Below are 25000 nucleotides of genomic sequence, written 5' to 3' on the forward strand. Positions count from 1 at the left end.
ACAAAGCAAAAGTACCTTTGCACTATGCTTGACTTTGTATTGTTATTTATAGTATTATATATTTTGCTGACATTGTGACCCCGGCATTATATATATTACCTAGGTATTATGTATAATGTCGGATTTTTATAGTTTGCCGATAACATATACATTCTTAGGTTAAAATGAACGAAAAATCTCTATTGTTGGTAAGACTAACGACATATTATGATGTTTATCATGAGTCAAATAATATGAATTATCTTTTAATTACACATATATATAAATTCTTAATCCATGTAAGCAAACTCAACGTAATCAAATACGAGCATGTAATCAGTTACCTAATGAAATTCAAAGGAGAAGCTAAATTATAGCCTCGATTCTACCGAAATATATTAAGCAGATTACATAATCCTTTTCATCGGAGGATTTACCTATTGGCATCAATGAATCAATTCACAAGAAGTCTTCAATGGGTAAGGCAATTTAATTAGTATAATCTATAGAGGGTTTTCATTGATGTCATAAATTGCACCCTAATGAAAGGAAAAGCTATCTTGGGGGGTCAAAATGGATATTTTTACAACATAAACGTAAAAATTTCTAATAAATCTTGATAAAACTCCCTCCATCAAACTACTTAATAAACAGTGATATTTTAATATAATCTAAGTAATATCAACTGAAAATCTCTTATTTCGTACAATTATATTATTTTTTCGAATAGATCAGGGACAAAATAAGTAGGAATAGAGAAAAATATCTTGTTCTTTTCATTGTGATCGTTAATTTATTGTCTATACTATGAAAATAAGATTGTATTTTAGTTTCAGATCCTACAAAAATAAATATACGGGGGATGGGCTGGAGGGGTTGTATTTTTGTTTTTCCTAGAAAATGTAATATTTCAATTTTTCTTCAGAAAATATAATATTTGAAGTTTAATTTAATTTTTCAAATTTAATTTCCAAACAATTTAATATTTGACATTTTTTGCCAATAGCTGTAGATTTATGAAATTTTTGTCCAAACAATTCAATTTTTTGATTATGAGTATGAATTTATGAAATGTTTTCCAGTGCAACGGTACTCTAGTCGATGTTTTGTACAAATGTCACAAATTGGTGATCATTTTTTTCGAATTTGAATCCTTCGTCACTTAACATGATGCTTGATATCAAGAAACTTTTACAACATTATCAACTCTTTTTTAACCTTTCAGCTGCTGTTATAGGACTACTAGATGAGCTCAAAATCCCATCTTAGAAATAAGAGAACTAACCTGGATGATAGAAATATAATATTCCCATCTAATTATTTGTATTTATTCAAATATTGAATCCTATATATTGAATTGATTTACCAATGAGTGAAGGGAGTCAAAGCAATCTTTTGACATTCTGAGACAGACAATAAATAAGAGTCAGTGTCTGACATTCTTATTTTTGGAGAAGATTATGAAATTTTCCTTGAGCTTTTAGGAAGATGGATTGAACCTGGATTCCCTCGTATACAACGTCTAGAAATTGCCTTTTTTGTCAAAATAAGCATGGCCACCCTATCTCTATCCGTGTTCCTTCTCGAAGAGAGCTGATAATATTTTAATAGTTTCTTGATATCAAGCATGAAGATACTTGACGAATGATTCAAATTCGAAAAAAAATGATCACCAATTTGTAACATTTGTACATAGCATCGACTACAGTATATAGGCACCTTGACAGTACCGTTGCACTCGAAAATATTGTTAGAGTAGATCATACTTATGTACAAATATTTATGTATGAAAATGAAATATTCATGTTCACGTGACTATAGTTTTTCCGCGTGTCCTTAGTTCAACGACGTCTCATGATGCTTCGTGCCGCGACGCATCTTCTTACGTCGTATTGTGAATCCTTAAAATCTAAGTTCTTATATTTAATGCTCCTATTTTGACATCCAGTAGTCAACTTTTTTCCATCATATTAGTACAAAAAGAGCTTTTATTGCTATGCAACTTGGTTGTTTAGGGCCCAATAATGCTGTCGTCACCCTAGTATAAAATAATTAGGAACCCAAAAATATTTCGTATACTATTTATTCATCAAATAATAGGCTATAATATTTGACGTTCACTACTATCCCTATAGGGCTAAAGTGTGGGACGTGGGTGAGAAGAAATTAAACAGTAACATGATTTAGTTTTACTATTAAGTAGGAGCAATGTGTACAAAAATATATGAATAATTAATGAAAACATAGTAATATGATGACTGTAGTTTGTATGCGTCTATTTTTTGACGTCTTCAGCTCTTCCATAGTTGAGTTCATATAATTACTATTCAGTATTTATCAACTGATATATCAATAAGTGATACAGTATCACTTGAAAAAATGATGTTTCAGTATCACTGATACATTAACATCAATAATAAGTTGATAACAATATAATTTATTCAGGAAACACTTGACTAAAATGGATATGGAATGATATCTTTTTTTAGCGTGCGCTTATTTTATATGAAGTGCAAAAGAAGTTTCTCATATTTACAAAGTAAATTCGGTAAATTGAAACTTTAATAGCCTATTTCTTATCCATTTAAAACAAAAATTAAACATTTTTTAAATATAAATTTTAACCATTAAACAATTATCATTTCAATGACATGGAATATAAGTTATATATTTATAAATTAACCCAATTTTTATGATGAAAACATATATTATGTGTAACAATTCAAGGGAAATTTGAGAGAAAGAATTATTAAATCTTTATTAGTTAGATAGGCAATTGATTTGCTCTCACTCATTAATTATTTTTGAAATGGGCTTCAATTTACTGCATTTAGATTATATTAGGTTGGGGAAAAAATGATTTCGTTTTTCCCGACCTTTTTTTTTTAATAAGTATATATTGCTCATTATTGGTCACATAGGATCATACGATAAGGTGTTGTAAAGGTGTGTGTGTATATTACAAATGGTTTTTGGACAGCATTGCGGTTGGCCAGTTCTGTAATGAATTTCGAGCGTCAAGTAAAGGGATCTGAATGGAAGAAATTAACCATATTTTATATTTTTACGGAAAGGGAAAAACATGTCGAAAGCAACCAAGAAAATTTGCGATGTATACGGGCCAATTCTCTTTTGGTTCGTGGTGCACACAACAGTGATTAGAGCAATTTCGTTGCGGTGTAGAGGATTGGAATGATGCACCACGTACTGATAGGCCTGTCGTCGAACATGTCGATAAAATAATGGAAAATATTGAAATAGACCGTCATGTTAGCAGCCGTAGCATCCCCAGTAGCTGAACATCGATCACAAAACCATTTGGAAGCATTTGGAGAAGGCAGGATACAAAAATAAATTTGCTCTAGGAGAGGAATCGTGTTCTATCAAGACACAACTTTGATGACGCGCCAGAAGCTTCAGGAGCTCGCATGGGAAGTTCTTATGCATTCAACCTTAAGTACAGAACTGGCACCAAGTGTCTACTGACTACCCTATTTATGACCAACGCGCTTGGGGAACAAATTTGGCCTCAATAGAGGCCTGTAAAAATGGGTTATCTGAGTTTTTTTGCCCATGGGGACCAGGGTTTCTACGAGAAGGGAATTATGAAGTTAAATTCTCGTTGGGAACAAGTTATCGACCAGAAAGGAGCATAATTGACTTTTTCAGATGATTACTTTTAATAAAGCGAAATATACGATATTACTTTTCCCCAACCAATTATAAATGAGTAAAATTCTTTTGCACTTCAGTCAAAATAAGCGCACGCCAAGAAAAGATATATTTCCATAATATTTATTTATGTGTTATTCCCTCACTACTACACAAATAAAGCTTTGCTGAATAGTAATAACTATAAGTAATACAAAACAAAAAGGAAAAAAAGAAAGAAAAAAACCAGAAGATTCTTCTAGTCCATGTTGCTTTATATCTCCACTCAATACCCTGAGTCCTTCCTCATTTCCTTGAGGATGGCCTGTTTATTGTTCTGTTATTAATTTTGACTTATATTTGTGTGAAATGTTAGGGACTTTTTTAATCGTCGTTGTATCCACGTTACTATTCTTGGCGATCTTTGGGAAATCCCTGGGGACACGTCGGGTCTATGTAAAGGCTCTACTCCAAGTCTTTGAGGCAAGTATTGATATTATTGAATTATTGGATAATGAACTCTTGTATTTTCCGTAGGTGGCTAGAAATATTACGACAGCCCATAGGGAGGAATTACATCGACAAACCAAATTCACACTTGGAGCAGACTCTGATGAGGAGGAGGAAGAAGAGAGTGATGACGACGTCGATCAAAAGACTCTTCCAGCTAAAAACCTCAACAAAAATCATTTTATTAAACCCAATGGAGTAGCAGCTAATACTGTCATTAGTCGCAAGGGTAATTTGATTTTAAATCCCGATGGCTCTTCAGCCTCAATTGCCATTCTCGAAGTACGAAGCTCAACTTTTTCCACATTCAAGTATCTTTACTTAACCCTTTATTTTTATTAGAAAGATTCCAATTCGAATCGGGGTCCGTCGGAATTTATTGAAATAAGGAGGAATTTATCTGCAAATACATTTCAAATTGAATTTGAACTAGTTGATGTTCTGGACTATGTTAAGACGGGTATTGCTTCCATAATTGAAGATGAAGTCACAAAACGATTTGTAGCTGAAGAACTGAAGGTGAGATTTGAAATAATCAAATAACTAAATGTATTAATTATTCAATTCTTATTACTTTCAATTTATTTTTTTGGTATGTCCTTTGATGATTTTTAAGTATGATATTCTACCTCAAACTCTTTTTTAAAGTAAGATTGATTAATTATGAAGCACTATAAATAATTAATATTTCCTTAGAGTATTTTTAGAATACGGTTAATTTAACAGTTATATTTTTCATAAGAACATTCACATAGCTGGTCAAGTAATGTCCAAAGTGTTTTTTTTAAAAACCATTTCTATCCATTTAAAGTAATGGGTGTTTATCATAGATATTTTAATTAACTAGTTTGAAGACATTGATTGAAATAACTACCATATTCCAATATCAGATAAAATAATCATGTTAATTCTACTTCCAGACATGGAACCTACTCACAAGAACAAGTCAAAGTTTTGAATTTATCAATTTAAAATTAACTATAATATGGATTCTTGGTTTTTTTGTTCGTTACTTTGTTCTGCTTCCAGGAAGACTTTTTATTTTTTTTATAGCGGTAATGCTCTTCCCATCTTTTTATTTTTTTTTCAAATTAGGGACTTTCTATATTATAAAAGTTGAATTCTAATAGTCGATTTATCTGTGTGGCATGACTTCCTTGATTACCTTACTTCCGTGTTCGTATCTTCGACGCAATGCTTACAATATTACTGCTCGAGCCTCTTTTCGCCTCATTGCTCGAGCAATTTCTGCTGTGGTCAGATTTCATAATACTCAATATCGCCCTAAGAGCAAAGGAATATGTGTGGCCAATCATACAACACCCATTGATGTAGTTATATTATCCTGTGATCAGAGTTATTCATTGGTAAGATGCAACATTCCTTAAAAAGTCATGATAAAAAGGAATGAAAGAAGTTGTTTGCATAAAGAGAAACAATTCCAGGGCCGTCCATACAGCTATTTCATCTATTTATTACACTTTGATTTATACTAATATATAGATTATAACAATGATTTCTTTCTCACTTACTATTTATTTTTTGACTTATACTGTCATTATTTTCTCATTATACAGTTAATCAACATGTGCTTGTGCATGTTTTTGATTGGGCTTATCCCCGATTCCGAATTTAAAAAGACGTTACATTCTCATACATATACTAACTGCTTTGAACTTCTTGGAGGAGCAGTGTCTGCTGTGATCACTTATCATAACCCAGAAAACATGCCTAAGGGAGGAATCTGTGTGGCAAATCATACTTCTCCACTGGATGTTCTTATTTTAGCGTGTAATAATGCATATGCATTGGTAAGTCTCCAATTCTTTGAAATATCAATTGGTATAATTTACTTATTGTCTTATATTATCATTAAAGATTGGTCAGAGACACGGTGGTCTCATGGGATTTGTTCAAAACATTCTGGGAAAAGCCTCTAGTCATATTTGGTTTGAAAGAGAAGTATCCAAAGATAGATTGATAGTCGTCAAAAGGTACGTTACTTAATCTATGTAATTCATTTTCTTTACATATTTGTTTATTGAGTCAGCGTTTATTCATACATAACTAGTTCTATCAATTAGTATTATTGACCCTGTATAACTAACAAAAAAATTATCTATTATTGTGTCTCTTGGAATTTATGGACGTAATTTTACTTAGTTTATTTTTATCATGGCTTTATTTACTTAGCCGTGATTATCCTTTACCTATTTCAATAATTTGTAGGTGGGTCAGTCCCATAGTGGTGTTCTTGGTTTTTTTCAAAATCTATTAGGAAAGGCCACCTCTCATTTGTGGTTTGAAAGATCTCAAATGAAAGATAGACTAGTTGTGCATCATCGGTATGTCTTTTAATCGTTTCTTTTCAGATTATATACGATACAGGGCCATAAGGGGCAGATGGGGTTGTTATCTCCACTTTTTTTTTTTAAAGAACTTAAAAACGAGTATGTCGTAAATAAGTAAATTGAACTTCTTATTTAAGAATTGCTGTTGATTCATATTTTTAATTATTATCCATGAGCAATGTGTGTTCCAGCCCATTAAAACCTCACTTACAGGGTGCCTATATGCTTTAAAACCTAAACCAACATACATAACTATTGTATATGTACATATAGTATTGATTGGACAAAAATGTATTAAGCAAGAAAACAAAGATAAACTCCATGTTTATTGACTTAAAAGATTTATATTCACAATGTCGCGCATCATCATAGCTATTTTAAGACAGATGGTAGGTACATCCTGTATAGTATTTTTCTTTTTAAAGAAAATATTTTTAAAGTGATAATATGATGGTTATAATTTTTTAGGACCCCACATTGCTTATTTAAATGGTGGTTGGGGGAAACTACGTGGAATTATCATAATATAAAAATGATGTAATTTACTTTATTCAGATTAAGCGAACATGTTAATGACTCAAAGAAACTTCCAATACTCATATTCCCTGAAGGGACTTGCATCAACAATACCTCGGTGATGCAGTTTAAAAAAGGATCTTTTGAGGTTGGAGGACAAATTTATCCTGTTGCGATCAAGTACGATCCTCTTTTCGGAGATGCCTTTTGGAACTCTTCCAAACATGGTATGCTTCACTATATCTTTCGAATGATGACTTCATGGGCCATTGTTTGTGATGTTTGGTACCTACCTCCTATGTCAAAGCGAGCTAATGAAGATGCTATTTCCTTTGCAAATAGAGTGAAGAGAAATATTGCGAAGCAAGGTGGACTAGTTGATCTCGTCTGGTGAGTTATTACTGATTATAATCTTTGTTTATTATTTGGGTGGTCCTATTGGTTTATAATTTTAATTTAAGGGATGGAAATTTAAAGCGCAATGAAGTAAAATCCGAATGGAAGGCTAAGCAACAAGAAGATTTCTCTAAAAGATTCAAGTTTGATTGAATTTGACTTTCCCTCCACTCCTGAATTTGTTATGTTTTATTGTTTGTTTTTCTCTGCGTGCCATAGTTTGGCTCATACTGCGCCTCATTTCCCATTTTAAAAAGTTGTATCCCATTAGGAAAAAATTATGGATAAAAAAATAGTGGTTTCATACGTACAATTTATAAATATAAAATATAGAAAAATGTATTACGTTTACAAAAAAAAAAAAAAAAAAAAAAAGGTACTCCTGAGTCTATTCCTCTAATTGAAATTAGGTAAATAATATTTCCTATCGTTTAATTAAAACTGGTGGTCGGGTTGTACTAATAAATAAACATCTGTATATTTCTAAAACTCTGATCGTATATACTGTAACAAAAAATGAAATTGTATTAAAAAAAGCGTCTGGATAACAAGTATATATTGTACGGGTACAATGTAATTAAAAACAGCGGTAATAATATCTTATTACCATATTTTAGTTTCTGGAATGTTTCTAAACAAGTCCAAAGACTCTGGATTTGCCAAGGCACTTTGATTCTTTACGGATTGCCCTGCTAAAATTTTCTTAACGGCAACTTCAACTTTCTTTCCATTTATAGTGTAAGGTATATCATCGATTTGAAAAAAGAGGCTCGGTAAATGTCTGACACTGAGACCAGAGCGAATGGAAGATTTCAATCTGGAGATAAGTTCATCAGACATGGAATGCTGTGGCTTCATTTTTAAAAATAGCAAAACTCTTTCTTCACCTCCTCTATCCATGGGAGATCTCTGCCCAACACAGAGGCTATCTGCAATTTCCGAGAAAGTCTCGACTATGTTGTAAATCTCAGCAGATCCAAAACGAACTCCATTGGGATTAAGCGTTCCATCAGAGCGTCCCAACATAACAAATCCGTTGGTCTTGGGATTAATAACTAAGTAATCTCCATGGGCCCAGACATGAGGATACTTGTCAAAATAGGCAGAACGGTATGCTGAATGCTTTTCATCATCATTCCAGAATCCAACTGGCATGGAAGGAAAAGGCGATGCACAAACCAAGTCACCGGCTGTTCCCTTTTCTTCTTTTTTACCACCATAGTCAAAGCATTGAATGTCGCATCCCAAGTGAGAATGTTGTATTTCTCCCTTATGTACTGGTAGAACTGAGTTTTCTCCCATGAAGCAGGCAATAATGTCTGTCCCTCCCGAGATGGAAGCTAAGAGAAGATCAGTCTTGATTTCTCTGTAGACATAATCGTAACTATGTGGCTTTAATGGGGATCCTGTTGAAAGTATTGTCTTCAGTGTCTTCAATTTATGTGTCAATCTAGGCTTTATACCCTTTTCCTCTTGGAAGGCAATCCATTTTGCCGAGGTACCAAAAACTGTGATTCCACACTCATCCACCAAATCCCAAAGTGCAGAATGGGTTGGATGCAAGGGGGACCCGTCATATATGACAAGTGTTGATCCTATTGCAAGTGCGGACACAAGCCAATTCCACATCATCCATCCTGTTGTTGTGTAATATAAAACTACATCTTGAGCTGTGCGATTGCCTTGTATTTGATGCTCCTCAACGTGTTTGAGTAATGTTCCTCCTGTTGAATGGATAATACATTTTGGAACACCAGTTGTTCCTGATGAGAACATGATAAAAAGAGGATGGCTAAAAGGCACTCGTTCAAATTTTAAGTCTGGATTTTCTGGAACAGAGGACAAGAAGTCTTCCATGAACATCACATTTCCATGGATACTGCTTAAGTCAACTTCCTTTTTGTCTTTTGCTAGAAAAGGTATGACGACCACTGCTGCGGGTGAGAGTCCTTTGACTACATCCTTTAGTTTTCCTAGGTGGTTGTGAGTTTTGAGATTGTAGGATACTGCTTCGATTGAAAATATAACCTTAGGATTGATTTGTTTAAATCTATCGAGGACACCTACAGTTCCAAAGTCTGGAGAGGTTGAGCTCCAAATGGCGCCCAAACTGGCAGATGCCAGCATAATTTCTAAAGCTTCGGGACAATTTGGAATATACCCTACTACTCTATCGCCACTTTTGACATCAAATTTGTGCTTTAATGCATATGCAATACGTGCTACTCTATTTTTAAGTTCACCAAATGTCGCTTTGTTTATCTGGTGGCCTTCCTTAAGCATCCTTTCAGTCGTATAGTAATAAGCAATTTTTTTTTCATTCTCATACTTGAGCAAATTTTCGGCATAGTTTATTTTTAGATCAGGAAACCAGTGAGGCGGTAGATCGTCCATTTTTTTGTTGGAGTAGGCAACTTCAGGTGATCCAGAATATAATAAGTTCAGATGGGATCCAACTAAAAAGGACCAAAAGTCCTTGTAATGTTTAACACTCCACGAATGCAATTCAAAATAATCCTTTAATTTCAACCCAAACTTTCCGTTAATCTTGGACCGTAAAATCTCCAATTCATGACCTTCTGTTGACTTTGGAAGCCAGAGAAGGTTTTCATTGTCTGGAGCTGCCTGTGCTGCACCCTCATTTATTTTTAGAGTCATCTGTAAAATAAAAATAAATTATATATAAATCAATATTATTTTGCAATAGAGCAGACATATACATCTTCATCATTTTTTAATATTCGAAATTAAAATAATTACTTACTTCCAAACTCATTGTGATACTTAAAAAACAGTAATAAAAACCTTGGGAAGCATGAACAACAATTTTCAAATAATGGGAAGACGGGATTTTTTGATAATGATTATAATCAACTGTTTACTTAATAAATGCAAAACTAAACATGGATTTCTGAACTACACATTGTTTTTACGACTTGTTTGTACGCAACATTTTACCACAACTTTGCAATAGACAACCTCGAAGATTTCATAACATCTAATTATGTTGGTATTTGAATTTACATAATATTAAAATATGCTATGGTGTTGGATTTGAGTCAAAATTTAGGGAGTCTTTTAGCTCTGCGCCAAGCTACTTCAATTAGGTGTCCATTAATTAATAATGGATTCAATTAAAATATGTTTTCTCTTTCTAATTTATTTATTTATTGGGAGATTGGTATGATTTTTGTTACTATGGATATAGCGTAGATAAAAATAGTTTGTGTCTGTCCCCATTTCGTCGGTCCAGTCCATTCCACGCCCGTCCCTTAAATACAACTGAATAATATTAATTTGTAAGGAAGAAACACCTCAATGATGTCACGAGGGATCAAGTTTTCCTTCTTTTTAAGGACTACAGAGTGAGACTGGAATTAGACCGAACTGAACTGGACCCCAGTCCTCGTTCATAAATAAGAATTGACACAGCACTAGTTGTGTTAATGCATGATATGAATTTAAACTTGGCGAGACTCTCAGTACCGTATGGGTTAGGGCGATAATGATTAGATTCTGGTTTTTGAATAGGAAAGAAACAGTTTCAAAAACACCTTAAAGTGATTTACCATATCCATCATGCGTTTACACTCAATTTATTGCTAAGAACTTTGTAAATTATAATCTTCAAACCTCAACAACAACTCTCCTATTTCCTATTATTTGGAATGTCAAGGTTTTATTGACTCGAAATATTAAAACAATCTGAGGATAAATGGAATTGGGCACAGCGTTACCTTTCTAACATACAAATGTACATCGTATTTTGTTGTCAGCTATTGATATTTTTGCTTCTTTTATCCTAATCAATGTTCTGAACAATCATTAAGCTCTTGTTAAGGTGGGAACAATTGGGTATCAATAATAAAATAACGATACTTTTAAAAAAAATATTTAGTTAATGATCTATATTTGTAAACTACTAACGGTAGTACTCGGCATTGACCGGATTCATTAATTGTTGACGAAGAGATAAACTTTGATTTAATAATGCAGACTTGCTTTGTTAATATATAAAATATCTCCCTAAGAAATCCTCAGTGTTACTTTATGTTTAATATGAGCACACTCAGACATAATTACTCAATACTTAGATGTTCGAACCTCAAGAACTTAGCATTAAAAAGAAATGTTTAGGTTGCCAACAGAAAAAAAAACTGGCACGCTAAAAAATACATCGGATTTACAACTAAATACATTAGTTCTCCCCTATTTTTTCTTTTTAATATAAGGTGAAGGACGTACACACATTTCTTGCTAAACCTCATCATCTAAAGTGAGATTCATTATTTTTATATTTTGTGCTTCTTTTTTTTTCTTCCCCTTTTAAATGTAGCTAATCACACGCTCATTCAAATCAATTCATATTTTACACAACTCTATACTGTATAACGTTGTATATTATTTGTTTGTTTTTTCTTAAATCAAGTATCCACGTAGTCCTATGATACCCTTAAAAATGGCTGTGCGGAGTATAAACAAATATACATCAATCAAGAGAAACTTTTTTTATTAATATAAATATTTAATTAGTTTTTTTGTTAAAATAAAATAGTCCAACCACTTTTATCATCGAACAATTTTATTTCTTTTGCACTAAACCGCAATAGTTTTTATTACATAAATTAAACTTTTTTTTGAAGATAAATAACTTTGATGGAGGAAAGACGTTTTTGAAGAGGCTCTTTAAAAATATATCCAGGGGTGTGTTTCTGCTTAGATTCAAAATATTTTTAATATCAACACAAAACCAAGCTACAAGGATTTTTATCAAAATTGAGTCCAGATTGCATTTATATTTTTGACGAATTATTTTCCATTTCTATCACCAAATTATTCTTATTAACCTCTTGGGTGTGTCACAAATTACACTTAAAGTCGCTAAAAGTAATCGTCACAGCGAAATAAATATATATTGATTTGATCTAAAAGGCCACATCGTGGCCAATATAAGTTTTTTAAATCAAATTATGGTTTTAAACTATAGCTATTATTATCAATGTCGCAAATTCGACTTAAAGTCGCTAAAAGTCATCGTCACGGCAAAATAAATATATATTGATTTGATCTAAAAGGCCACATCGTGGCCAATATAAGTCTCTTAAATCAAATTATGGCTTTAAACAATAGCTATTATTATCAAGTATCTTAATGGATCCCAGTACTATGAATAGAAAGCCTATAATTTACTCAAATACTTTTATGAAATAATGGACTGTATCAGGGGCGTCTGCAGAGGGTGTGCTGAAGGCGCTGTAATCCCCTCCCCCCCAAACAAATTGATTTTTACTAGAAAATTTAATGTTTTATACAAAAAAAATCAATTTTTGTCTATAGTTGTGGGTTTTTAAAATTTATTGTAAAAAAATTAATTTTTTGTGAATAGCTGTAGATTTTTGATTTTTTTTTGCAAAAAATTTAATATTGAAATTTAGGTCTTGAAATTTTTTTTCCAAATTTTTTTTTGTAAGAATTGCAATGGATTTTTGAACTTTTTTTCAAAAAATTTACTTTTTGAATTTTTTTATGCAAAAAATTATTTTTTTGTGAATAGCTGTGGATTTTGCATGCCCCCAATAAATAAATATTCTTTTTTGTATCATGTATAACACGTATTTATTTAGAGGTTTCTTTTAACTTTTACTTAACAAATCTCATTTTTTGATACCAAATGTGAAAGTATATTATAATTAAATATACTTTCGATGTTCATTTATGCCAAATAAGACGCCCTATTTTACTTATTTATAATTTTAGACTACGAAAACTGTGAATTAAACCCTTAAAAATACATTATTTTATTTATTATACCTTAATTTCTAGTGTTGGTTTGTTTTTATTTACGTTTGAGTTAATGATATATTATTCTATTATGACTAAATCGGGACTTTCATAAATGTCCACTATAAACAAATATCCATATTATGCATGTTCCTTAAGGCTTACTCATCATGCCATCAAAAACATTTTTTTGGGAACATTATATTGTGTAGTGTTGTTCAGTATAGCAATGACGTAATCCACAAATTTATGTCATGACCTCCTCCTCAATATCCTTTATAAAAAAAGCAAGAATGAAAATTGTCTTTTATATTTAAAAAGAGTTCAAATATCTGAGCAAATTACGACCTCCCCTCCACCACTTCCACAAAACATAAACTATATGGAGGCCCTGTTACATTTTTGTACAAGATTGAGTCAAAAAAGCTTCGGAAAGTATCAAAGTACGGATACTAATTTTTGGGCCGGTACAAATAATATTGTGACAATACTTGTACTGGGTTACTGTAGTCCAAAATTAAGACTGCCACGACACTGTTAATGGATATGCGAAAACCCATAGGTGGAGCTGTGAGCCGGTTCTACCTTGAAAAAAAGTGAAGCAAAGACAAAATTTGGGGGTATAACAACTTTTCTTTGGGAGGGTCTAGCTTCACTAGAAGTACTTTTTATCATTAAAAATATTTATTATCGGTCAACCACTACCCTTATATACAATCTGCGGATTTGCTATTTAGCTAAAAGCGCGGATAAGTGCTCTAAATGCCCTCTCTTCTAATTTAGACGAATGGGCTTTGAAATTTGGACTAAAGAAGTTCATTTTTTTTATATTGATATAAGTATAAAGAATCTTGGAGTATATATTCAATCTTGAGGATCCAGGGGCTGCCTTTGCCCCAAACTCCGACTATGGGAAAACCATATACATTTATTAATTAAAGTTTTAAGTAAAACTTACGTTATGTGGTACCATGTTCATGATGAGTGATTCATTAAGGAGATAAGATAAATTAATTTGGTTGGGATGACCTCTGCCTTGTTTGAGAGACACAAAAGAAATGAAGCTGTCATACAATTTTTTTTGGAAGGAATATTGTTTAACGTTTTATTTAAAGCATTCAGCAACATAAAAAAGAAGAAGAAGAAAAAAATAAATCTTAGAGTCACTATCCTCCTTTTTCCTTATTTATTAATTGAATGATGTACTTTATTCACTACACTCTGCATTACAAATAATGAGTTGGTCATTTTTATGGGTCATGATAAAATATGTACATTGTAGGCTAGTATAGGGCCCCTTTACTTTTTTATACAAAAATAAAAATCCCAAACACAGATTTGTATTGTGATATAATTGTTGCCTCTTGGTCATTTGTAGGGGTGGTATTACGGAGAGTGCATGGAGAAGTCGGGAGCAATACTTATGGAACTACTGAATGTTAACATCAGCTGCATTTTATATTGGGGAGAAAAGGTATTACTGCTATAGAGAGGATAACTGGGTATCCTGTATAAGTTTGACTCCACGTCATACTTTCTCTTTCTATCTCCAAATTGTAAACAGCGACAGAGGATAGTTGAAATTCAATTATCGCAACCTGTCCATAGTAAGAAAATAACTTCGCTACGTTGTGGGTAATATCATTGTGAAGCAATATAGTTGTGAGTAATTTAAATGCAAGTCAATACTATCGTATGTAATTTCGTTGCAATTTATATTATATTTGAAAGATAAAACTATTCAATGATGAAGAAACATGCCAGGATAAAACCCTTCTAATCTATAGTAAACCCTAGCCAACAGGTTGTGTAGGCTCCCAGAGAAGTTGAATTTATCCGCCACCACTTCCCGAGGCATCAATGTACAATTCTAATATCCTAAAATACACCACGGCCCACTGGTTGTACAGATGAATTGTTGGGCCCCAAGGCAATTTAAACTCAACCACCGCCACGTTTCTAAGAATAGAGTAACCTTTCTAACATGCTATAATATACCCCGGCCCACAGGCTGTATAGGTGAAGTACTGGGTCCGGAGGTAGGTTGATTTTATCCACTACACTTCCCGGGATATCATTGCACCCTTCTTATATCCCAAAATACACCCTGGCCCACAGGTTGTACAGGTGAAGTGCTGGGATGTTAGAAGGGTTTTATCCGCGCATGTTTCCTCATCATTCAAAAGTTTTATCTTCCGAATATTGTATGAAATTTCAACGAAATTTCATACGATATTATTGTCTTGCATTGAAAGTATTCAGAATCATATTGCTTCAAGATGATATTGCACACAACGTTTTTGTCTCACAATGATAATAAATAATAGTAAGCTAATTTATAATGTTCATCATGAAGTTTGAATAAAATAAGGGAATTTTCCTACGTGGCAATCTTTCTCGGGCAATTTTCCCCAGGGCAGTTTTCCTAGTACCCAATATTATATATATATTTGAATGTCAACTTTATAGCTGTATCTTCTTCCATGTTCAAGAAAATGAACATGTTGCAACTCACCCCCAACCTTTTCTTCATGGTTGTTGAAAGCAAAGGCTCAACTAACACGAGCTTAGCATCTGTAAATATCCAGGACCTTTACTAAAGATTTACAAAATGTACTGCCTCCTTACAATTTTTAATAGAAAAATTTATATTTATGGGATGGCATGAATATCAACAAATTGAAATTAACTATTTTAATGCAATTTCTTTATACTAGTGTTGGGTTTCGTCTGAAAATCCTAGACCGATCAAAGAGGGTTATGATTTTAAGTGGACCAAACTAATTAACTTTATTTAAAGAAGTTCTATCTGGATCGGTATAATTTAAAATTCGTTCTAGATCGATTCTATAAAAGAATTTTGAATGATGTCATCCGTGCTTTAAAATTGAGATCATCGCGTCATAAGAAGTAAAACGCGTTTTTTAAATCTTTTTGAACAACACATAAATCTGGAGTTGAAAAAAACAAGGGTCCATAGATTGACTGAGATCGATATACATATTAAAAACAAAACAATTAGTCCACGATTTAAAAATGATTAGATTTGGGCTTAGGGTCTGAGATCGTGGTCCAGACCGAAATATTACTCTAAAATAAATAACTTAAACTCCACCCGAAAAAGAAATTAGACCGAGTCTTAAAACCAATAAATAAATACATGTACATTGTACTTTGTACAATGCCCGTGTTTGTTTCGGGATATCAATTATTGTGATACTACTTATAAATAGTCAACGATTTATTTGTATTTAAATCGTCATTTCTCTTGGCCTCAAATGATCTCGGAAGTCATTTTTTTTAATTATAAAATTAGTTCCTACTAAATTTTCATTGCAATTATTTCAAATACCTTTTCAGTTTTTTTATATTATAGAATTTGCCTTTACATGTCTTTTTTCTCAAAAACGTCCTTAAAAGGTCATCAAAACTACTACTTTTTATTTATCTTAGTAAAAAATAAACATACTTGCAAATTGTGGTATATATCAGTTTAGCTGTGATACACTAACAAACAGACGGACAGGCAGAAGGCTAAATTTCGTTTAAATACTATCATCATTCTTTTAGACAGATAAATTGATGATTTTATGTTTATAAAAAATTTGATTTAACTATATTTGTTAATCTAATTAAAAAGTTGGTATTGTAATGTACAATTGATTTTAACTTTCTAAAAAAAAAAAAAAAAAACACTTCAGACCATTGAGCTACCTCTAAATATTCTTAAAAATAGTTGAAACTTTGTCAATCATATTATTTTATTCAAAAAAATACTATCAAACCTTCAAATTTGTACTTTTTTATAAAAGTAACATGAAATAACTGATACCCTAACTTGTGTACTTATAAGTATAACATGTTTAGATATGTACATCGTCGCTTTTAATTCTTGTTGCATGAGTAATTCAAATAAAATAATTTACGAACATGTATTTTTGATAAGATACCTACTAGAGTTATTCACCGGCCTTATAATAAATGGACACACAATAGGAAAAGAAAAGGAGCATCAACCGTCAGCTGTGTTATACATTTTATGTTACATCTAAGGAATAAAAAAAAACCAGTAGTATTAGTATTTATGTCGTAGTCAACAGCTGAAAGATGAGTCATCCAATCTTCTTTTGATCCAGTTATTATATAGGTGGGTGGAGTTATCTGATTTCCCTCCTAGTGAATAAGATATACTATAAAATTTAAGCATTCATCTTTATATTTTAAGGCATGCGCCCTGCTTTTTTGAATTCAATTAACCTATCCGTCCCACAAAAAATAAAAACATTAAATAATATGTGATGAACAAGCTCATTTATGTTAAATTATATTTATCTATATTTAAATGATACTTATTCATTCGTTACCAATATTGTATCACGCAATCTTTCATCAGAAAAGAAAGAGGCTCAAAATCATTTATTAGTAGTTTGAGAATTCTTTCCAACACGGCGTTATCTCGCTAACACAAAAATACCCCATGTATTTTGTTTTCAGCTGTCGATTCCCTCTTCTCCCTGGATACGTCATGGCTATTTCATAATTTATTCTTTTAGATATATACACAAAGTAATGAGTTACTCTATACAAAGTCTCCGTTTCTAAAAGAACCGGAATACAATTTCTTGTTGATCCCTCATCGTTTCTATAATATACATATATATTGGCCATTTTATTATTTATATGAAGAAATTGTGGCTATTTCTTCATAGAAATAATTTAATAACTAATCATAACTACTCTTTTAATGAAATATTACTAAGCAATATTATAATGCAGTATCGAATAAAATACTATCTAGATTTTAGTAATATGTAATTTATTTTAAAAATGGTGAAGAAATAATATGACAGTGATAGTTTGCGAGTATATATGATATAAATAGCTGTTGGTGATCCTGACTTATTTGGCTAACTACCACATGATTTTTGGAATTTTTTCAGTATTTTTTTTTTTTTGAGGAAAGGTTGAGTGATACAAATAGTCAACATTATTATCATATTTTTTCCCATGTCAATGCCAATTTCAAGGCGTCATGCCTGGTAAAAAGAAGATAGAGGCAATCGAAAAATATACTTCTAACTTGATTATCCAAGAGATGTTCAATTACGGACTCTAAATTCCACGAGGGACAACAGGGTGATGATTCATTCGAGGAAAACTACAAGACCTCATAAGAGAGTAGAGTGGACTCCTTCCTTGGGAATGATATATCAGGATTGAAATAGTTAAGCGAATTCACGATGCGTAGAAAATTTAATATTTCAAAATGGGGTCAAATAAAAAATACATTACGGAACAAAATCCTTTGAGATGCATATTTTTGAAATAGATCTTTTTGTAAATTATAAATTGAATATTTTTCTATTATAACATATAAGTTATGATATTCTTCATCACTAAGTATGTATTATGAATAATAAGTTATAAGATTTAAAAAAATAGTATTTTGTTTTTCATTATGTTTCAGCCTAAAAATGAATGATAATAGTTCTGAATTACTATAATCCAAGATATTTCAGAATTCAGATGACTGATAGAAAAACTGAGATTAGTTTTGGATTATTAGCTCAAAGATAAATTCCTATTTATCTGGCTTGAATTCATTTGTACAAAATGATTGTTCCCTTTGTTATTCAACAACCAGAGATGTTCAAAAAAGCTATCATAAAAGAGGACTTGGATTTTTGCAGTAGTCAACTTACTCAGGGAGAGAGCTCCCGGCCTTAATATATGTTTTATTTATCAAAGCTGTCATCCTTATTTATATATTCTATTTTTAAGATGGCCTTGCCAACACAAAGCCAATGGAGTCCCAAAGTAAATTAGTGTAGTAAAAGATTATGGAATAACTTTTAGGAAAGGATATCCTACCTTAGTCGAGACTAGAGGTAGATCCAGACATTACTTATTTTTTCATGTATTCTATGGGAAAACTGTAGTCCTTGGCTATATAGAAGAATTGTACATGATAGCTCTTTTTGTATGCCAAGCTTGTAATACTTGAGAAAATTGTCTGGAGTTTTAAATTCAAATACAGGGATACCCTCTTCTACATGCACATTTCACAATTCCTGGTCATAGTCACTTCCTTCAGAACATTGAAAAGTAACAATAATTTTTGATGGAGTATGTTCTTTTAGATGGATCGACTTTATCGGTTGGAATGAATTTAAATTTAGTCAATGAAGCCAACAACATCATACATATTGCAAGAGAAAGATAATTATAACTGATCAAGGTGGTTGGAGCTGTTATTGGGAAGGATTCAATGGACTACAATAAGCAGGAAATTATTTCCCGAATAAAGAAAAATACAAATCTAATGAAATCTCTTAATTTTCATAAATGGGAGCGAGTTCAAATTTGGAACTCATATATAGTTCCAAAGGTAACTCATCTTCTACGTATACGTATATAGATGACATCGAAATCTGGTCAGAAATAGATGATACATTGATGAACTTCCTAGGCCCTCAACGCAAAAGGAATATATCTATAAAAAGAACCACTACACCCAAAAGCCTAGGCGGGCATGGAGCAATAGATATAAGAAGCTTTTGGAAATCTCTTTAAGCTGAATGGATTCTGAAATTTTTAAGACGAGAGGACTTTTGAAACTCTACAATATCAACTGATTGTTTTAATCTCCAATATTTCAACTATAGGGTACGTTCAATAATAAGTAATTTATGTAAACTCAAATATTGGTGCTCCCTCCTTAACACAGTAAAGGATACTTTTTATACTCTTAATCTAGTCATGGGTGGGTACGCTCCATTAAAAGGTGCCTTGATATAAATTCCTGCTTCTCTCCAGAAAATGCCAGTTTTTTTCTTTGATGATTTTTGTTAATTACGGGGTTATTCTTTTAGCTTTGATGCAGCATAATTTTTTTTTAAAGCAGAAGATACGACATGAACATACTTATGATTGTAATAAGCAGCTTTGTTTAAGACAGCAGCTTGCTAAGATAAAAATTGTATCAATAAGAAAAATGTGGTGTGAATCATCACTTCCACTGATTAAAAATGTTTTAAAGAGGAGAAACATACATTTAACTGAAAGACAAGCCTGTAAGAGTTTTCAGAACCCATTGCTGAGTCCTTCTGAAAAATGATTTTCTTACCGTGTGATTACTGGAGCCCTGGAAGTGTCAGCTTTTTTAACCAAGGAGAAACTTTGCTACCTTTGTAGGGAAGAGCAAGAAACAACATCTCAAATTCTACATATATGAATGTAAAACACTGCACCCAATATATGACACAATGGCAGAAGAACTAGAAGTGGTTTTTGGAAGGGCAATAAAGCGACAGGTTTTTTTTTGTTCTAATATCAAAAAGTGACGTAAAAATACAGTACTGATTGTATGGAATCAAAGTAAAGAAAATGGAAATTGGTTCATGTATTTTAAACATTGCAAGAAATTATTTAAAAAATTTAATGCACTAGGGTTTTTACTTATTTTGTTTCTTTTTTTTTGTGTCGTTTTATTGTTCTTGGAAAATGTAAATTGCCTTTATATTTTTCTATGTTCTTAGATATTTTTACTGTTTTTGTATTGCTATTAATTGAACAGCAAAATAAACTGATACTGGTTAAAAAAATATCTCTTAGTCCGCTTGTTAAATTAAATTCATAATCTTAAATTTGTAATCAATTATATTTCAATATCAATAAAGTATTAGTTTTAAGATACTTGAGTTTAATTAAATCATTACATAACAATACATACTAACAAAGGTTAGAACTGCATTTTATCCTAAAAGTTGTTTACTTCAAGCAATCCTTATAGATATTCAGTTTTTATGTCTCCTTATCACTTAAAAACCTCACTATATGTTAAGAGTGAAATGAAACTGAAAGAAGGCTTACAATTAATTATCCTTGATCACTGTCTACATTTAATTATGTTCCTACGTGATTTGTTCTTTAATGCCGGGAGTGACGAAGTTACGTTATCTTTTGTTAGATTCAATTCCGCACATTGACCAAGGAGTCGATATCTAGTATCTTCTAATTGATAAAGAAGGCTTATGATAATTGATAGACATCCGAACAAATGACAGTCAACATAAATAAGTAATTACAACACACATAGATTGAGTCAATTTGGTCTTGGATTGAATGATAGAATTAATGACGACAAGGCGAAAGAGTTAATACAGAATAAGCCCTTTGTTTCATTTTACAAATAGATTTGTGTGAAATCAGACCTTATTCTTCGTTCCTCGTTATAGTGCACTATTAAGAAAGTGAGACTTGGCTTCATATCACTACGACATGGAAGATCCTCAATGGGGTTGAATGACGTATAATAAAATGAAGGCATAGTCAAGTTGTATAATCAAGAATGTACATTGTTGAGACCGACTCAGAGAAGACTCGGGACTACAATTCTTTGAAATAAAGAACCATTGATAAAGTTGTTAGATGATAATCCGACCCAAAAGACGAATGCCCTTCACTTAAATAGTGTAAATAAGAATTCCTAATCTCTCCCGGAGTAGATTAGGAGGATGGATGCCTGAATAGAATTAAACATCGACAGATGACATATGGTAGAGACATTGAGGAAAGTCAAATTCTGTAATAAGTTCCCGTTTTATGTGTCCACAACTAAAACTAGAGTTTAGGATCGACTTCGAAGTAATTCCAGGCAATTTTTTTTACTATTTATGGAGTAGGATCTATGTTGACTTCCTTTCCGACCCTCTCAGAGTTGCTCACAGCTAATCTAATAAAACGTCAAGACAGTTCAGCTGCTCTTCTCCAAAATATTCTTCAAATTGTCGGGGTTACCAAGTTAATTTTCGGTTTCTTTTTATTTAGCATACCGGTGGATAGCATTTTGAATATCCTTGTCAATAATTGTTGGGGATAGTTCACAGTTTAATGATAGATCATACTAATTCAACCTACAAAACATTGATTATGAGTGGGAAATCAGAACCAATCACAACTGACAACAACATAAAGTGAGTATTTTGGTGTTGGTGAGGCAACACCGTGCTATATATATTATGAAATCATGAAACGCAGGATTTTTTGAAAAAATATATATTGTTCGTCGGTTCGAAAGCCCAAGAAGTCCCGGGACCTGAAGAGATAACCCCAAATACGTACATACTACATATGTGCACAATGTGCTTTTCTTGGAATAATGTAAAAACTTGACGAAATCAGGAAAATATTTTTTTTATCAGGGAAGAGATGATTGAGTATCACATATGTATATGTTATTTAATCAAATCCGGATTTTGATTTGATAGATTGTTACAAATTGAATCACTTTTTTTCTGTTCATAATCCCCAGAAACACATGTGATTTTTTTATTTCTTCATTTATATCATATATGTTGTAGATATATATATGTAAAGATACTGATATATACAAATCATTAAATTAATAAAATATGCATGGCTAGTAGGAATGACGTCATACGAACATAAACAAATATTTTAGCATAAAATTAGACCTTCTAATCAATACCTAGAGCTAAAAATAGTCAAACATTTAATTAAGTCGAACACAAAAAATATGAAACAATCACATACTAATTATTTCAATATATAATAATCAATCCGTTGGTCATTCTGGATGAAAGTGTTTATACTTCCGTAGATCATACATTATGTACATCTTAATTGGAGAAGTAGTTTGTAATGAAAAAAAAAGCGAGATGAGAAGGCGAGAATTAAGACCCCTGTTAATATCAGCTGCCTGTTATATGATTTTGGAGGGATAAAATAAATTACTGCTATAAAGAGAAGAACCCTTTTAATATAGCATTAGTGTAGTGGAAATATTGTGATTATATATTTATTTTACTATACATTTATAAAACAATTTACACCAAAAACGGGGAATAATTCCTACTTCAGGGGGAGAAGTTAAGACCACAACGACCGATTAAATAATGAACAATAAAGGAGAAAGAGCACACGCAAATACCGTTTTTCCTTTTCTAATTTTTAAAGGTAGTTTTTAAATTAGAAACCACTCAAATCTAATCATAATTCATGTGCAGTGATGAGAATCCAGTGTAGAATGAGCAGGTTAAAAAGAAATCAAATCAACATGGTAACCCTGACAATTTGAAGAATGTTTGTGAAAAGAGAAAGAATAATGCTCATTGGATCAGCTACAATCCATTTTGACAAGGGAGGAAGGAGAAAAAGATATAAAAATGACATTTTCTAGAATAATCCAATGTCGGTTCCTCATTCTACTCTGATTCCAACAAATACTTAAAATTATAACTCCTTAACAAATCCTCAGTGTTTAATGAGTACACATAAAATATTTAATCAAGTTTTTGAATATAATATAATACAAAAGTATGTACACTAATCCGGAATTAAATAATAATGACCACTGCTAAAGAAAGGAAAATTCATTCTTCAGATTACCAATTCAAAAAAAAAAAAAAAAAAAAAAAAAAAAAAAAAAGGCTAGCGTAAAAATACAGCAGATTTTCATCATAAAAATAAAAATGAATTAATTAACTCTTCGCAGATGTTTTGCATTTAGCTTATGGGGATCATCACTGGTTTGTTTTTGATAGTGAGCGCTCTAGAGATTAAACCCCTCATCAGTCATCCCATAATATATTTTTTTTCTCACATAATCTTAATATTATTCTTTCATTCTTGAGGACAGAACACATATAAATGGTATAAGTATTGAGTAGTTACGTGTGAGCGTGCTCATGAAAAACAGAGAGCGACCCTGAGGATTCTTTGGGGAGTTATTTTCTATTATATTAAAGCAAAATGTGTCTTTTAGCCAACACTTAATGACTCCAGGCAATGTTGGCTACTCCTGCTGGTCATGAATATGTGACATAATGTTTATAAGATTATATCTCTAATGTTTAAAAAAAAAAAAATACTACAATGCGCTTGTTGGCTTATTCAGATTCCTTGTTTTTACTGATGATGTCACTTTATAATTTTTACATTGAGAGTATACTCTTAATGTAAAAATATAAAACGATTACTTATAACTAGTGATGAAAATTGTCTGTTCTTTAGGCAAAACATTTTAAGCAAAAAATCAGGTTGAATATAAACATGGGATCATTCTAATGAATACTCCTTAATAGCTAATTAAATTGACTACAAATTATAATGAGTCATTATTTCCGAATTCTTTAAATATGTAATTTACTTTTTTTAAAAAGAAGTTGTATTGTGATTTTTTTTTACGAAAAAAAAGTTCCATATTTAGACAAATTTGGTTTTCTGAAAATAAAAGAACAAAACTGGAGGAGAGTGTACCCCACACGTCCCACAAAAAGCTGTGAATTAAAAAAAAAATCAAAAAAAAATTATATTTTGTAAATAGGTAAGTAGATTTTGTAAAGTTTTTTCACAAAAAAAAGAAAGTTATATTTGATATTTTTTTCTAAGAAATTTAATTTTTAGTGTATAGCTGTGCATTTTTGAATTTCTTTCCGAACAATTTAATTTTTTTAAATATTTTTCCAGAAAATTAATTTTTTTGTCTAATTCCATTTTTAATTTTTGGATTTGAAAAAGAACAACAAAAGGACAAAAAACATTAGCAAACAAAAAATTAAAATAAACATAAATTAGACTGCGGACTCTCCTGTACAAAATCGTTATTACTATCTTAGGAGGATTCCCCTTTCTCAAAGCTGGAATACAACGGTAAAAATTAAAACAACAAATATATAACTGAGAAAAAGTATTATTCCCTCTATTATTATCCAAGGCAAAAAAGTATCAGGTGACAGCGTTACAAGACAAAATCAGCCCAAAGCAATAAGTCCCCAAGGCGAAAGTGTCACACG

The 25000-nt window shown here is 31.7% G+C and overlaps 2 protein-coding genes across 8 annotated transcripts in view; one reads left to right on the forward strand and one right to left on the reverse strand.

Annotated features, from left to right (window-relative positions):
* Gpat4 (Glycerol-3-phosphate acyltransferase 4) lies at positions 1-7957 on the forward strand. Of its 4 annotated transcripts, none has more exons than XM_071889851.1 (9): positions 1-458; positions 4007-4113; positions 4168-4422; positions 4483-4659; positions 5061-5195; positions 5718-5951; positions 6019-6134; positions 7047-7397; positions 7469-7957. In XM_071889851.1, the coding sequence occupies exons 1-9, from the start codon at positions 455-457 to the stop codon at positions 7554-7556; spliced, it is 1467 nt and encodes a 488-aa protein (XP_071745952.1). In that variant the 5' UTR covers positions 1-454; the 3' UTR covers positions 7557-7957. The 4 variants fall into 4 exon arrangements, with proteins under 4 accessions (XP_071745952.1, XP_071745951.1, XP_040572933.1 ...); XM_071889850.1 differs by lacking the exons at positions 5718-5951; positions 6019-6134 and adding exons at positions 5271-5507; positions 6370-6485 and having other exon boundaries at positions 291-458; XM_040716999.2 differs by lacking the exon at positions 1-458 and having other exon boundaries at positions 2897-4113.
* Positions 7857-25000, reverse strand: part of LOC121121990 (acetoacetyl-CoA synthetase) — a 26564-nt gene continuing 9420 nt past the window's right edge. Inside the window, exons 1-3 of one of the 4 annotated variants that reach the window (XM_071889849.1) lie at positions 14143-14263; positions 13215-13458; positions 7857-10061 (exon numbers count right to left, since the gene is read on the reverse strand). In XM_071889849.1, the coding sequence (XP_071745950.1) occupies positions 8007-10061 (2055 nt within the window). In that variant the 5' untranslated portion in view covers positions 13215-13458; positions 14143-14263 and the 3' untranslated portion in view covers positions 7857-8006. Of the gene's footprint in view, positions 10062-10167; positions 10766-13214; positions 13459-14142; positions 16872-25000 lie in introns of those variants that run through there. The other 3 variants (XM_040716992.2, XM_040716993.2, XM_040716994.2) reach the window with 3 other exon arrangements.

The sequence above is a fragment of the Lepeophtheirus salmonis genome, chromosome 7, assembly GCF_016086655.4.
Source record: "Lepeophtheirus salmonis chromosome 7, UVic_Lsal_1.4, whole genome shotgun sequence".
Classification (NCBI taxonomy): domain Eukaryota; kingdom Metazoa; phylum Arthropoda; class Copepoda; order Siphonostomatoida; family Caligidae; genus Lepeophtheirus; species Lepeophtheirus salmonis.

What these genes read in the sequence shown, in the direction of transcription:
- Gpat4 (XM_040716998.2), top strand. Translation starts at nt 4,000, where the DNA reads ATGTTAGGGACTTTTTTAATCGTCGTTGTATCCACGTTACTATTCTTG. An exon ending in TTGTAGCTGAAGAACTGAAG is followed by an intron (nt 4,660 to 5,060) that starts GTGAGATTTGAA and finishes TTCTACTTCCAG; the next exon opens with ACATGGAACCTACTCACAAG. An exon ending in AGACTAGTTGTGCATCATCG is followed by an intron (nt 6,486 to 7,046) that starts GTATGTCTTTTA and finishes TACTTTATTCAG; the next exon opens with ATTAAGCGAACATGTTAATG.